We start from the raw sequence: 14,290 nt of genomic DNA, 5'->3' as shown, positions 1-14,290 counted from the left end.
ATAACACGGCAGCTCTGAACTAACAGAGCAATGGTACGCTTTAATTCATTCATCCGTCTTGTCCTGATGACTGCTTATCAAGACGGCAATGGAAGAATTGTGGCTGTGGGCCATGAGAGCTACTCGTTTACCTTTCCTGATCTAGTAGAGAATGCTCTAACCTGGCTGAGAGGAGGGGAATCTGGAAACCCCTATGTGGGGGTGCAAAAACACAAAAGCTGTTTAATAGGATGTTTGAAATTAGGGTTTCACCATCGTCACAGGGCATCGGTAAGAATGCCCACAGTCAGGAGACCGAGAGTTTCAAGCTTAAATGGGTTTATTTGTCAAAGTAAGGATTTCTTCATTCAATTAGATAAGAGGAACGAAACAAACACACAAGGGTATTCAAATCTGAAAGAAAGAAAAAATAAAGTTAAAACTCAGAATTATATGATAAATTAAATTAGGTTTAAATGTCCATAATAAAGAAAATAAGCCTCAACATGAAATATGGACAAAACTAAGCAGTGAATTAACAAAAGCTCTTACCAGTACTGCCACCCCATGCAAAGGTGAGGAACAAATGGGAATGCAGTCTTTAAATAAGGAGTGAACAGGTGAACTCAATCAAATAAATGAGGTAGTGATAGAAGGTGAAAACCAGAGCCAATTGGTGAGAAGGAGAAAAGGAAAAGGAAGTGATGTTCAGGAAATGATAGAGGTGTCGACAGAAATGTAAAAATAAAGGGAAATAAGGATCTTTGCTACAAAGGCAGTTGCTGATAATCTCAATACATCCATCTTCCAAGTCCATGTTGTGGAGGCCTTTAGTTAAAATCTGCGGTTTGGTGCTTATGTAACAAATGCCTGCGACGTGGGTGACGACCCAAGAGAGCTGGTGGCCTTTCTGAAAGTAGGAGGGGGGTTTTGATAGGGGAACAGACATGAATCTTCTTCTCCTGAAACTACACACCTAGAAAGTTTTAACTGCAACTTTTGGGATGCTGTCATGTCAATGACATCTGCTCAAAACAGCATTTGTATGTTCAGTCAGTATGTGTCTCAACCAAGCAGATTGACATGATAACACACTTGCACACATACTCCTGGAGAGATTTGGACAAACTAAAACCATAGATTGTGGTAAATAAAGTTCCACATCTAAAAAAAGAAGGAAAAATACATATTTTGACAATAATCCTATCTTTTGTTTTTTATCTTTTAAATGTATTTTTAAGGACAATAGGGAAATAACATTTTAAATACTTGCAGGAAGTACTGATAGGGGGACAAACATGAACCTTCTTGTCCTGCAACTACACACCTAGAAAGTTTTAACTGCAACTTTTGGGATGCTGTCAAGTCAGTCAGTCAGTATGTGTCTCTACAAGCAGATTGACATGATAACACACTCAAACGCATATCCCTGGAGACCATTTGGTCAAACGAAAAACCATAGATTGTGGTAAATAAAGTTCCACATCTAAAAAAAAAGAAAAAATACATATTTTGACAATAATCCTATCTTTTCTTTTTCATCTTTTACATTTTTCTAAGGACAATAGGGAAATAACATATTTAATGCTTCCAGGAATGTCCCGCCTGTCATTAAAATTATGCCAATTATCTTCTTCAGAAATCATGTTTTGAAAAAATGTTGGAATGTCTTGTACTTTTTATAAGCAGCTGCCTTAACAACTTGCTGAAACCTGTTTAAGCTTTGTGGCTAGCTTCTTTGTTTGAAAGTTAGTATTATAAAGAAAAGCTGAAGTTAATCATCATCAGATGAATCTTCAGATAGGATATACTGGTATCTGACAACAGTTGGTGCAGTATCTCTTTTTACTTGCAAAGGATTTCAAGAAATTTACATAGATTGATATGTTTCTGTCTCTGTCTCTCTTGATTTTTGCAGATTTTTTCAGTGTATGTGCTTACACACTTACTGCATTTGTTAATATTGACAAAAAATATATAATGGGTGCTTGTTGTGATATGAAAGTGTTCCTAATAATTTGTTATATTGGCTAAATCTCAAATTTTCCCAAATAGAAATTTATTTGGAGCAAGTTTTCATCACTTTGGAAGGTGTGATGGGAAAATGTAAACTTGACTTAGCTCAATAGATGGGAAATCTATACATGTAACTCATGCTGTTGTTGTGTAAAATTGCTCTGCTCACTTGTCTGTGTTTATCTGAGCTCTATAGAGAACACTATTTGAACAAAACACACTGTGTTATCTTGCTATGTAACTCGTTTATAAGTGACTTCCTGAAGCTGCAGCTCTTTGTCTCCCACTGAGTACTATGCTCTCTGTATGACTGACAGAACTGTCTTGCAAGAAGGAAATTCATAAAATACAACTTAATTGGCCTTCTGTTTATTTCTCAATTTAGCATATTTCCATAACAAATGTGACACTAATGTGAAGATGATGTGCATTGAGGTTTTAAGGAGGTGGACGACTTTGTGACAAATAGCTAAAACATCATTGATGATGGGCAGTGGAAGGCACCCCAACACCCTTGAGATCACTCATTTGGATATTTCCCTCATCAGCCAGACCAGAAACACCTGGGTCAAAGTTTTGGAACTATATCAGTCTTTATTCTGGAGTTTACTTAAGCTAGACACTGCCCTCCAAAATGCTCATGCTGGTAAGCTAAGATAGAGCCTTATATGGTTGCTCCACCAAGACAGGTGTGTGGAGGTGTGTCCAAGTGTTTGTGTGATGTGAACATACTGTACTGTACAGTTACTTGTAGAATCCAGCTGCTCAGATCTTTCTCCATTTATTCATTGGCTGATGACTGTAGTCCCTCCTCATCATGTCTTTCTCTTTTCCTTTAAATAGTGCCTCCTCACTTTCTGTGCAGCTTCTGTGCTTTTTCCTCTCTTCTTCTTTGTGATAGAGCTCTATTTGGAAAACTACAGTGCCAAGACTGGCTTTGCACTCAGGTAAAAGTAACTTTTTTGCTTTGATAAAATCCAAACTTTCAAAATGTTATGACTTTAAAATTATATATGTTTGAAAGATTTTGTTTTTAAACTTTGCCAACTTTCTCTGTTCCTGTGCCTCCATTACCGTGTTTAATCTCTATTTACATCCAGGGACCTTTCCAATATCCATTAAATTTCTCATCCAACCTTTAGAGCATTGATTCCTCTAACCATGACTGACCAACCAAGCCAATCTCACCATGAAGAGGCTTACAGGTTTCTGATGAGAGGCCTAAGAGAGCTCGACCTACGGGGAACCTCTGTTCCCTGTAACCTGGTGTTGAATGGAGAGCATGCCTTTCCTTTAGTAATGAACAGCCATGGCCATGTCCTGATGGCTGCTTCCCGATACGGCAGTGGAAGAATTGTGGCTGTGGGCCATGAGAGCTACTTGTTTACTTTTCCTGATCTAGTAGAGAATGCTCTAACCTGGCTGAGAGGAGGGGAATCTGGAAATCCCTATGTGGGGGTGCAAAAAGGCATAAAGGGAGTTGCTGATAATCTCAATACATCCATCTTCCAAGTCTGTGTTGTGGAGGCCTTTAGTGAAAATTTAGATGTTGGTGCTTATGTAACAAATGCCTACGACGTGGGTGAAGACCCAAGAGAGCTGGTGGCCTTTCTGAAAGCAGGAGGAGGGGTGCTGATAGGGGGACAAGCATGGAACTGGGCTGCACATAACCCTGGTAAAAACAAAATCCTTCAGTTTCCAGGAAATAAAGTTTCAGGGGTGGCAGGGATCTACTTCTGTGATGAAAATGCAGCTGCAGAAAACCTGCCAATCTACCCTGAAATCCCATCCTCCTGGAGGTCTTTAGGGTAAGCATATGCTTTTTTTCATTCCATTTTTCAGATTTTACTTTTCCTCAGATAATTATACCTTGCTCTATCTTGTCCCTAAACCTTACCAATACACAAAATACTACAGAAGTATAACCATTATATTGAATAAATGTTACATCTCGATATAGGGTTAAAAATGTCACATAAATGTAAAAATGTAACATTCAAGTGCCAACGGTAGGTTAACTCCTACAAATATCTAGGCATACTAATTGATGATTCCAAAGCCTGGTTAAAAAACTGAGGCCGAAGCTAAGTTTCTATTTTATAAACAAGTCGTCTTTTTCTTTTAATGTAAGGAAGAGACTTGTTGCTGCAACATTTTTGCCTGTTTTAGATTATGGGGATCTTATGTGCATGCCCTTGCACAGGCATTGAAACTAATTGACTCAGTTCACCATGTGTCACTTAGGTTTATTACAAATTGTAACGCCCTGACTGACCACTGTGATGCTCGGGTGGGATGGCCTTGTTTACAAGCTCATAGACATACACACTGGTATACTTTTATATCCAAGGCAATTCTCGGGTTGCTCCCAACTTACCTCAGTTCTTTTATTTCTTTAAAACGTGATGGTCAATACTCACAGCCTTCTAGGGAGTTTTATACCTTATTAGTACCAGGTGTTCGTACAGAACTTTGGAAAAGGGCATTTGGTTACTCAGCACCATCTGATTGGAATTTTTTTTACAGATTGTTTTAAAAGTCAAAGATCTGATATCTTTGAATGCTTTTAAATCCAAACTGAAAGATCTAGAAAAGCAATCGTCAAGGTGTTGTTGTTTTAACTGAAGTTGTTGTTGTTGATTTCATGATTTGTATTGAACCTTTGTACTTTTAGCATTTTTTTGCCATTATTTGTTGTAATATTATCTATATTATGTCTGTTTTGATTGATGTGTTCAATGTTTGTGTTGCTGTTCTGTCTTGGCCAGGACTCCCTTGAAAAAGAGATTTGTAATCTCAATGGGACCTTTTTCCTGTTTAGATAAAGGATTAATAAAAAATAATAATAAACAGTTAATCTTCTTACAAAGTTACTAAGAAACAAAACAAGCCTTTGCTGAAAATCTCATTTCTGAATACTGATACTGTGCATGAAAAATTGTTCATTTTGAAATGATTCTTTATGATTCGTCTTCCCTTTGTGTTTCTGTCTCTATCTTCTTCCCATAATAAAGTGTTGGGAAAGATTTTGTGGAAGACCTGGAGTTCCTGCTCCAAGGGACTTCAGAGTCTGACCTGCAGACAGATTTTGTAGTCTCTGACTGTCTGGTCCACGGCCCCCTAGCCTTCCCCATTGGTGTCACTGAGAAGCAACATGTGTTCTTGGCAGGATCCTATTTTGGGCGGGGACGAGTCATTGTGGTGACGCATGAAGCTCTTCTGCAAAATGAGGTGCACTTTGATTTAGGTGAAACACAGGCCAGAAATAGTCATAATTTTAAGGAAGCAAATTATGAAAATTTCTCTTTCACATATAAAATACATACAACTTACAGAAACTTTTTGTTGGTTAAATAAATGGTACAAAATTTAAAAAATTGATGATATCCCCTAAGTTATTAACGACTATTTTTTTATTTCAGATAATGGAATCTTTTTTGAAGAATGCAATTCACTGGCTGGACCAAGACCGAAATGGGGTCATTGGTTTTGAACCAAGAATCAAAATGTTATCCAATTTAGGATTAAAGTGTGAGAAGACAAAGTTAAGGCAAGACCTAAGTGTGTTTGTGTGTGATGCATACAGCGACAAACATGTAGAGGAAATCCAAAACTTTGTGGCAGAGGGAGGAGGGCTACTGATTGGAGGACATGCCTGGCGATGGGCCTCAACACACTTTGGGAAAAACCCAATGCAAGACGTCCCAGGTATGTTAATGAACCACAAGATTTGGAGATTAAATAATAACCATCAGGCAGCCTCTCTGAGACAATAACATAGGAATGCATGGTGTTTGTCTGCGGAGGTGTATGTCTACCTCTGCTGGATGTGAATGTACACCGGACACTTAAAAGGCAAATGGTGTGTGCTAAGTGAAAGAAAAATGGTAAACATTGGGGACACAACACATATATGTCAAATTTTTGTATTTCCTGTTTCAGGAAACAAGATCCTGAACAAAATGGGCTTGAGCTTGCTGTCGAACACAATTAATAAAGATACCTGCAAGCCTGTTGAGCTGAGCCAGACCAGACAATTACACTTTCGCCATCTTCTGCGTCGCTTCGCTCATCATGTCACCGAGGGCAAAGAACTTACCAAAGAAGAGGAGGAACGCCTTAAAAGACTGGGAAAACAGATTAGCAACTTCTTGAACATGGAGGCTTATGATAGATTCACCTACTCACAGGTTCTGTCCATCCTCACTGACATCTTGAAGAAGCAGGGCATACCACAGGTGGGCAACATGAAGTTTTGTCAAATAATTTTATTGTATGGTAAGTCTACTAAATTCTGTGAGTCAGACATACATATGTGGAATAAAAGTTATTTCAAAGCAATACTGACAAAACATGTAAATACTGAGAAATATAATACAATTTTAATAATGACTATTTTTAAATAGAAACTGATCTGCAACAAATGCTGTCCTGTAAGCTGACAGAAACCCAGCTGTGATAGCTGCTTATTTAGTTTGCATAAGTGGACATAATGGACAGAGAATGTAGGACTGAAAAGGCAAATGGATCCTTTTTTATTGCAACAAATTTCTCTGTGTTGAGTTGGGTGGAGTCCTTAAATATTGAGAAGTGAATGTGTACAAATGTTAAGGAAACTTTGTCAAGGAAACAATCAAAACCATGGATAAGAAACCTCTGGGAAGATTAGGGGAGTCATCAGCAGTTACATGGCAAAACATCTGGACAGTACTCTGTTGCATTTGTGAGTGTGACTGGGCTTGCCTTGAAGCCACTTTATAGTTTGTCTGATTTTGACCAGTATGATACCGTACAGACCAGAGGAAGAAAGGTTTTTCTTTATGAATATTCTGGTAGAGATTCCAGGCTACTATAAGGCCAATCCTAGCCCTCATTTTGGTGACATGTCAATCTTTTTTGTCCTCTTAAAGGACGTCATTGGCTCTTGTGTTGTGTAAAGATCTTGATCCTGATACTAGATACAGAATGGTTTGGGAAGCTATTCCACAGTCCTACACGCACTTTAGCTGTATATGTTGGTAACATATTTCATCCCTCCATTCCTTACGCTGATCTGGTGATGACTGATGATTTAAACTTAAACAGTTTGTTTTTGCCAGTGGATTGTGGTCTGAAGAGATGACATGAGAACACCTGAACAAAAGAATTGAAGCTCTCCATGATGCCTTGGTGTTTCTATGGTTTAATTTAACATATGTATGAGGAAATTAAACTTACCTTGCAGGTACAATGCAGTGACAGTTGTCCTGACTTGATGAAGTAGGAGTCACCAAACTAACACCATAGTGTTACGTAATACAAAAGCTGCACAAGAAAATGGCTAAACTTAGTCTGTTTAATGCGTGTCTTTGCTGTCACAAAGTACCAAATACCCTGTTAAAGTTTTGTATTTTCTGCATTCATGATAGTATATCAGGGATTAAATCAGTCTTCTGATTGAAAGATGACCACTCTGCCTCAGTCACATGTTCTTTTTATACTTATCCAGTCCTAAACTATTGGCATTCAATCAACCAGCAACTTCATATGCTCTATATTTCAAGGTGAGTGAGAAGAACCCTGTGACCAGTCCCAAAGACCAACTGCTCCTCAGCGTGGCAACCACAGTTTTCAATGTGTCCCTAAACCAGAATGCCCTGCTGCCCTACCTCATCAAAGATAACCCATCAATGCCTGTTGTCTACAACCAAAGGATCAAGATTAGTGCCCAGACAACAGGTCAGATCTCACTCATGTGAACAAATGAGTGCAATACAAAATTCTAAATATGTCTCTGGATAGTGTGGTGTGTAAAAGTTGCAATGCATTACATAATCATGAGAAAATAAAATCTCCCCTCTGCCTGTTTCACATGCATGCATTTAATACCTTGTGGCTCTGCTGGTGCAACAGATAAAAACGAGTGGATCAGCACAGGTCTGTACCTCTCCCCTGGCATGAAGACCGACATCATCATACCTCCAAAGCTTCTTAACAACAAATGGATGGTACAGTACATAATTTCAAATAATGATTGTACTAATTGTGATCCTGTCAACGTTTAGCTAATTCAGGCTGCTATGTCAAGTCCTTTTTGTCAAGTAATCTAACAATAAAAAGGAGAAAATGGCTTGTTAATCTGGGGGAAGATGCCATGCTGCAAAGAAAAGTTCTTTCATTAATGCAAATTACAAAATTAAATGTAGCTAAAACTTTTGCTGCCTGAATTTGTGCTGACATTAAAGGATTATCTTTATAGGTAACTTTGAAAATGAGGAAATTAAATGAAAATCTCCCTAAAGTTTTAGTTTTCTAAAAATTTGAATTTTATGGCAATCGTGGCATGTATTAGTCATATACCATTCTTAACTCACATACTACACATCAGTGTTTCGGTTCATCCCTGCATCATTACTCACAAACCTGTCATACAGCGTTAGTATAAGTAGTAACATACTCTTTGTCATCCACAGATCCAGATTGGCTGTCAGTCTGACAAACTGAATCATAAAGAGTTAAAGAGAGCAGCTTCTGTTTGTAAGAAGTTCCCCATAACCTCAGAGGTGATGCAGGTGTGGAACCTGTGGGGGGGACTCATTTACCTGGTGGCTCCAGCTGATATAAAAGTGGACGGGGAAGAGGTCATTGTGCAGGTGGCAGTGTCTGCCCCTTACTACAAGTCTGGTAAGTGTGAGTCACTATCTGCTCACACTGTATAAGGCTTTGTGCTGAGAATCAAATTTCTCGTAAAAAATATAATATTAGAACATGAACAACTTAATGATCGTATTACCAGATCAGTTTGTTTGTTGGAGAAATGTGTTGATGGGTACATAATGATCCTTCAGCCACCCTCCAATTCCCCCTGTTTTGTGAACGATTAACTTTAAGTTGCTATCTTTACAAAACAGGATGAACCTGCATCTACGCTTATAAGACAAACCTGTGTGCGTGTGTGTATGAATTTGTTGCAGGAAAAATCAAGTCTTTTATTTTATTGACATACAACAGAGTGTTTTAATCTGCTCGTATCATGAGCTACTGTAAGTTACTGTAGTAAGTGTCCAACGTCTCTGATAAAGATGCAGTTTTTTTAGAAACAGCCTCAAAAACAGCCAAGGTCTCATTACTAACTGATCTACAGAAGCAGTTCTCCCAGCTTGCAAAACTAAGTTTCATCATTTAAAGAGATGATTACATCTTTGTCAGAGTGTACATTTCAAAAGGAGATCATTTTGTACCCTTATCTTGCAAACAATGCGGATTTTGCTGAATAATGATAATGTTTAAAGGATCTGTTTTCATCACAACACTCCGCCTTGGTTCACTTCAGGTGTGACAACAGAAGATAACTGGTCCTTGCTGCGTGCAGCTCCTTCACCATGGGCAGAGTTAGAGTTTGACAACATCATTCTCTCTGTACCATCACATATTGTTCGTGAGCTCGAGCGTCCTCAAGAGGTGGAAAAACTCTGGAATGACATCATGAAGGGAGTTGCAGATCTGGCTGCTATACCACACAAGTTCGACCGCAAAGAACGCATCGTAGCTGATGTGCAGATTTCTGCCGGTAAGTTTGCTTGTCTGACACATCTACTTATATGCAGAAATAAAAGTTCTCCTTTGGCATTCAGTGTTGTACTCAGGGGCATTGAGTCTTTAGCTGCACGTGTTTTGAAGTGGTTCTCAACCTCCTCACTGAATTATGTGGAATCTGGTCTTTTTTAAAATAACTTTCATATTTCTCAGTTTTTGTCATAATTGCAAACTCATAGGCAGTTGTAGTCTTCAACAACTGCCACATCAGTCCTTGAGGTGGAGTCTTCTGTAGTCAGTGACACCTCTCTGCACTCCTCCTCCTGTTTCTTCCTGTTACAGCACACAAGAGTAACTTCACCATAGAAATTCTGCAGATGACATGACTGTGATCTGTTCCTGAAGTCTGACAAATAAAGGGTGAAAATGAAGGTCAATAAAACAGTGCTTTGTGGTGCTCTCTATGAAGTTGATCTAAAAAGTGCTTTGATAATAGATGGGACAAGGATGGGTGGCAAGAACTGGGTAAAGAAAGACGGACACTGTGGTTGCTTGCACAGTTGAATTGAACCACTGTCCCTGTATACATGCCTGAGCAGAATCAAGGTATTGACAGGAGGATGTCCGACACCATGATGCTGTGGACTGTGTGAGTAAACATTCAAAAGATTCTACCCCTGTAACGTACTCTGTGTGAAAAAATTGTATTTGCAAGTATACCTACATTCACAGCACAGATGCTCTCTTTAAGTGTCTTGAATGGGATTTTGTCTAATGACACTACAGTTATAAAATCAGGTCTTTATTAGAGCTGAGTAAAACATGGAAAGGTTTTAGTTTCAATGAGTTGACACGTAGTCTCAGTGGGCTTATTTTCAGTCATGATGCATTGTTGCCATCTGAAACGGAAAAATATGTGAATGAGATCAGTTTTATTAGTTCAATAAAACATTTGTTTTCATAAAATGATGTAACAACATGCAACTTTAGAGCATGTGCAGAGAGCACCTAAATCCAGGGGAGTCCAATTGACTGCATGAAGAATCACTTGCAGTGATTCCATCGCCAGCCAGGTTATCTGGGTGTCAGTCAGGTTTTCAGAAGTTCAGTTTTGTATAACCTGGGACAGACTAACATATTTACATGTGTCTTAAAAGTCTGGCTTTGGTCTGACCAAGACAATAATTCGATTTATTTGTAATGTGGATTTTTTTTCTTTTTTCTAACTGGACAGATCACGTGGGAAAGTGGTTGTGGAGTTCTTATATAGTGCCAAAAAACCCCCCCAAAAACAGGATTAATTTTTTTTTTCTCTATCCAGGTTTGATGCATTCAGGCTATCCCATCATGATGCACTCTTCTATAGCATCTGAGCTGGTCAGACCAGAAGATGCCAAGACCAAAGGCATCTGGGGAGAAATTCATGAACTGGGACACAACCAACAGAGAAGTTGCTGGGAGTTTCGACCACACACTACAGAGGCCACATGTAACCTGTGGTCAGTGTATGTGCACGAGGAGGTGCTGGGACTCGACAGGAGAAAGGTGGAGTCATTCTTTCTTTTTCTTTTTTTTCCCATCAAATTAGGAAAAACGTTATGTTTCACTTTATTCATTTCAACTATCATTGATACATTGTAAATACATTGTAAATTGTAAAATAATTTTCGAATTTTTTATGTGAAACAAAATAGAAGTCTGTGGGAGGGCTTGAAAAGTTTTCCAATATGGTCTGACAGAGAGCAGAGCAGCAGATCCACCTCAGTTAAGCTGAGATAACTGAACAATTAGGCATAGTTTTATTGTTATTTTTGGCTCAGATTTAGTAAATAAAATAAAACTATGAAAAACCTGTTTTAGTGGGCACACAGCTACTTATGGATATCGAGTAGGGAAGTTAAGATTACATTAGACTATTATGCTGTCATTTCATGACAAGATCTGTAGGAAAGCCAAATAACCCACAGCTGCTGTACATATCTGCCTGTTAATATGACTGCGTAGTGGGGAATATCTGAAAGGCGCTTCAGCGGATATGGAAAATTTTGCAGATGTTCAATATTTCCCTCCATCACAACCATAGGCATGCCTGAATGAAGCCAAAAAGGATATTGATGTAAATTAGTTCAGTGTTTAGATGACTTAATACCATCACTTTAACATATTGATGAAATCTTTAATGTTACATATAAGTTTCCTAATATATATTACTATATAACGGAGACAAGGGAATATTATTTACTTGTAGTTTTTATCATGTCATGCACATCTTCATGGGTTTTTTTAAAAATACTATTTAAATGTCCTTAATACAGGATCTTTCGTCGATTACCTTAGAAAAACGTGAGCGCCGTGTAAAAGAGTATGTTCAGGAAGGCAGGAAGCTCAGCGACTGGAACGTTTGGACTGCCCTGGAGACCTACCTGCAGGTGAGAGAAAACATGTATATTACATTCTGCACAGAAAACGTGCTGGGCTCTCACTTCAGTCTGAATTACTACAGAAGTACTGGACTACAAAAGCAAAAAAAAGCTAAGAAGGCTGAAGTAGTCTCGTAGAAAGCTGTAGATGAAAAAATTTGCGTTTGGGGATCAGGACAAAATATTGTTCAAATTGGCCTCACCTTATCAGCTGGTCGTTTGTCACCCTGAGCTCTGTAGGTTAGCTTTACTTTGTGAGCCTGAGTTCTTGGCTAATACATTCATGTTAGTATTGTAGTTTACAGTACAGATAATACCACCTCCCTGTCACACAAATGTTTAATACAAATTTAATCACTCTCCAATTTATAATATTTACAGTTTAATCACAGCAGGAAAACCAGACTAATGGGTCATATTAATGCAAATACTTAATATTCCCTTGGTGCATTCATGCCTGTACCCACAGTTATCACCTGAAACACGCTTTAATGCCTGATGTGAGTGAAACAGACATGCGTGAGAAAAATAAGACATTCTGTTGTTTCTAACTTTCTCTCTGAATCACAGCTATAAAACTGTGTGTTACATCTCTCTGTCTCTCTACCTGTCTTCTTTCTCATAGCTGCAAGAAAAGTTTGGCTGGGATGCCTTTAAGAAGGTGTTTGCCACCTACCATGGCATGAGTAACTTTCCCAATGACAACGAAGAAAAGATGAACTTGTATGCTGAGATATTCTCTCAGTCTGTGGGGATGAACCTGACTGGATTCTTGAAGGCCTGGGGATGGCCCATCAAAAGAGCCACTGAGGAGAAACTCTCCAACCTGCCACTCTGGAGTGATCACCCCATGGTCCAGTATGACTGAGTGAGTGCTGAGTGGCTGGTGTGAGGGTTTGGGTTAGGGTTGATATGTTGTAATGAACTATTTGTATTCCTGTTATTATGGGTAGTTATTTAGAATAATCTCTAGAATAACCATAATGTCTATTCTTATCAAGAAATTGCATGCATTTGATAATGATCTTCTGTTTAATGGTGTATATGAGATTAATGAAAAGATGGAAATGTTCTGTGAGAGGGAAGTAACTTTGGAGAAGATTAGATCATTTACTTCACAAAGTTAAACTGCACAGAAAGAGATTGTTAAAAGAAAGATCTGCTGACTATGTTGATTTATTATACTTTATTATAAATGTTTAAATTTAAACATCTAATGACGAAACAATTTATCTTTCCTACATTGCATAGTGGCAATTTTAAAGTGTAACTTTTCTAAGATTCTACTTAAAATGGTTTGGAATTATATAAAATTTTCTTCTGCAATAAAAAGGGAAAGAGTAAAGAAATACAGGCAGAGGTCAATTAAGTTATGATATAGCCAGTAAAGGAGAAATCTACGCTTTATAATCTAGTCCCTGCTTAATGTTTTAAGATTTGAACCTGTCTTTTTGTTTATTTTTTACCAATTACTGCTGTATAATTCTGTGTCCATTAAATAAAACACTGGTCTGAGGGCAGATGACTTCTCTTTGTGTAAGCAACTCATTTCACTTTACATGCGATAATTTTACCTGTTGCTATTACACTCATTAATTACTACACATTATTACACTGATTAACAAGCAATAATGAATCAGGAATAAGCAGAAATGAATACAGTAAGGCCTGCATTATTTCCTCTATTAGTCTGTCAGAGTCGGTAAAGTACCATTAGGGTCATCTTAAAGAGAAAAACATGGCTGCTGTCCAGTAAATGGTAAATTAACTGTTCTATTGTAGCACTTCCCAAGTCTAGTTGACCTCTCAAAACACTTTTACACTACAAACCACATTCTAACCCTAACCACAGACTATAATAAACCTAATTTCTAGTCTAGTGCTGGATTCTCTCATTTCTCTTTGTTGTTTTGTTCCAGGTAATTTCTATATAATACCAGTGGTAAGTTCCCCCATTACCAGTGTGGCCTACATCTGAAAACAGACAGGAAATGTTAGTGAGCTCACTGTGGGTGGAAATAAGTAAATCAAACTTTGTAAGAATTTGTATGACCTCTGTCTGACCGGACATGACAAGGTTTTTCCCTCCTGTTGTCTTACCTTTCTCTAGCAGAATAAAACGTAGCAGGTTTTCTGACACCACTCACCAACAACAGCTCTGCTTGTCTCAAAGATGTCCCTGTCGTCGTAGTGGAGCCATCGGTCTGATTGGTCATCCAGGGCTTCGTCCGGGTGCAATCCCTCGCACACGTAATGTCCTAACAGGAGAAAAATCTATGTTAATGAGAACTTGTGAACTGCAGCCATGTTTCCATCCATCTTTAGCACAAATTTTGTCAAATATTGAGTTGTTAAAATTG

At 38.3% G+C, this 14,290-nt stretch overlaps 1 protein-coding gene across 1 annotated transcript; it reads left to right on the top strand.

Moving 5' to 3' along the window:
- Positions 1-3,128: 3,128 nt before the first annotated feature.
- LOC140314630 (TRPM8 channel-associated factor homolog) lies at positions 3,129-13,069 on the top strand. Its single transcript, XM_072392947.1, has 11 exons — positions 3,129-3,803; positions 5,010-5,226; positions 5,418-5,703; positions 5,938-6,233; positions 7,539-7,713; positions 7,888-7,982; positions 8,448-8,658; positions 9,308-9,544; positions 10,832-11,055; positions 11,826-11,939; positions 12,556-13,069. The coding sequence occupies exons 1-11, from the start codon at positions 3,157-3,159 to the stop codon at positions 12,796-12,798; spliced, it is 2,745 nt and encodes a 914-aa protein (XP_072249048.1). The 5' UTR covers positions 3,129-3,156; the 3' UTR covers positions 12,799-13,069.
- The last annotated feature ends 1,221 nt before the right edge of the window (positions 13,070-14,290 follow it).

The sequence above is a fragment of the Leuresthes tenuis genome, unplaced genomic scaffold (assembly GCF_036924035.1).
Source record: "Leuresthes tenuis unplaced genomic scaffold, fLeuTen1.0.hap1 SCAF_9, whole genome shotgun sequence".
Lineage (NCBI taxonomy): Eukaryota > Metazoa > Chordata > Actinopteri > Atheriniformes > Atherinopsidae > Leuresthes > Leuresthes tenuis.
Note: the sequence above shows the minus strand (reverse complement) of the source record. Positions and strands in the feature narration are given on the sequence as shown.

Bases quoted from the DNA above. Each gene is read 5' to 3' on its own strand.
- LOC140314630 (XM_072392947.1), top strand. From the start codon at position 3,157: ATGACTGACCAACCAAGCCAATCTCACCATGAAGAGGCTTACAGGTTT. The intron at 5,227-5,417 runs GTGCACTTTGAT...TTTTTATTTCAG, and splicing joins AAGCTCTTCTGCAAAATGAG to ATAATGGAATCTTTTTTGAA. The intron at 5,704-5,937 runs GTATGTTAATGA...TTCCTGTTTCAG, and splicing joins CCCAATGCAAGACGTCCCAG to GAAACAAGATCCTGAACAAA.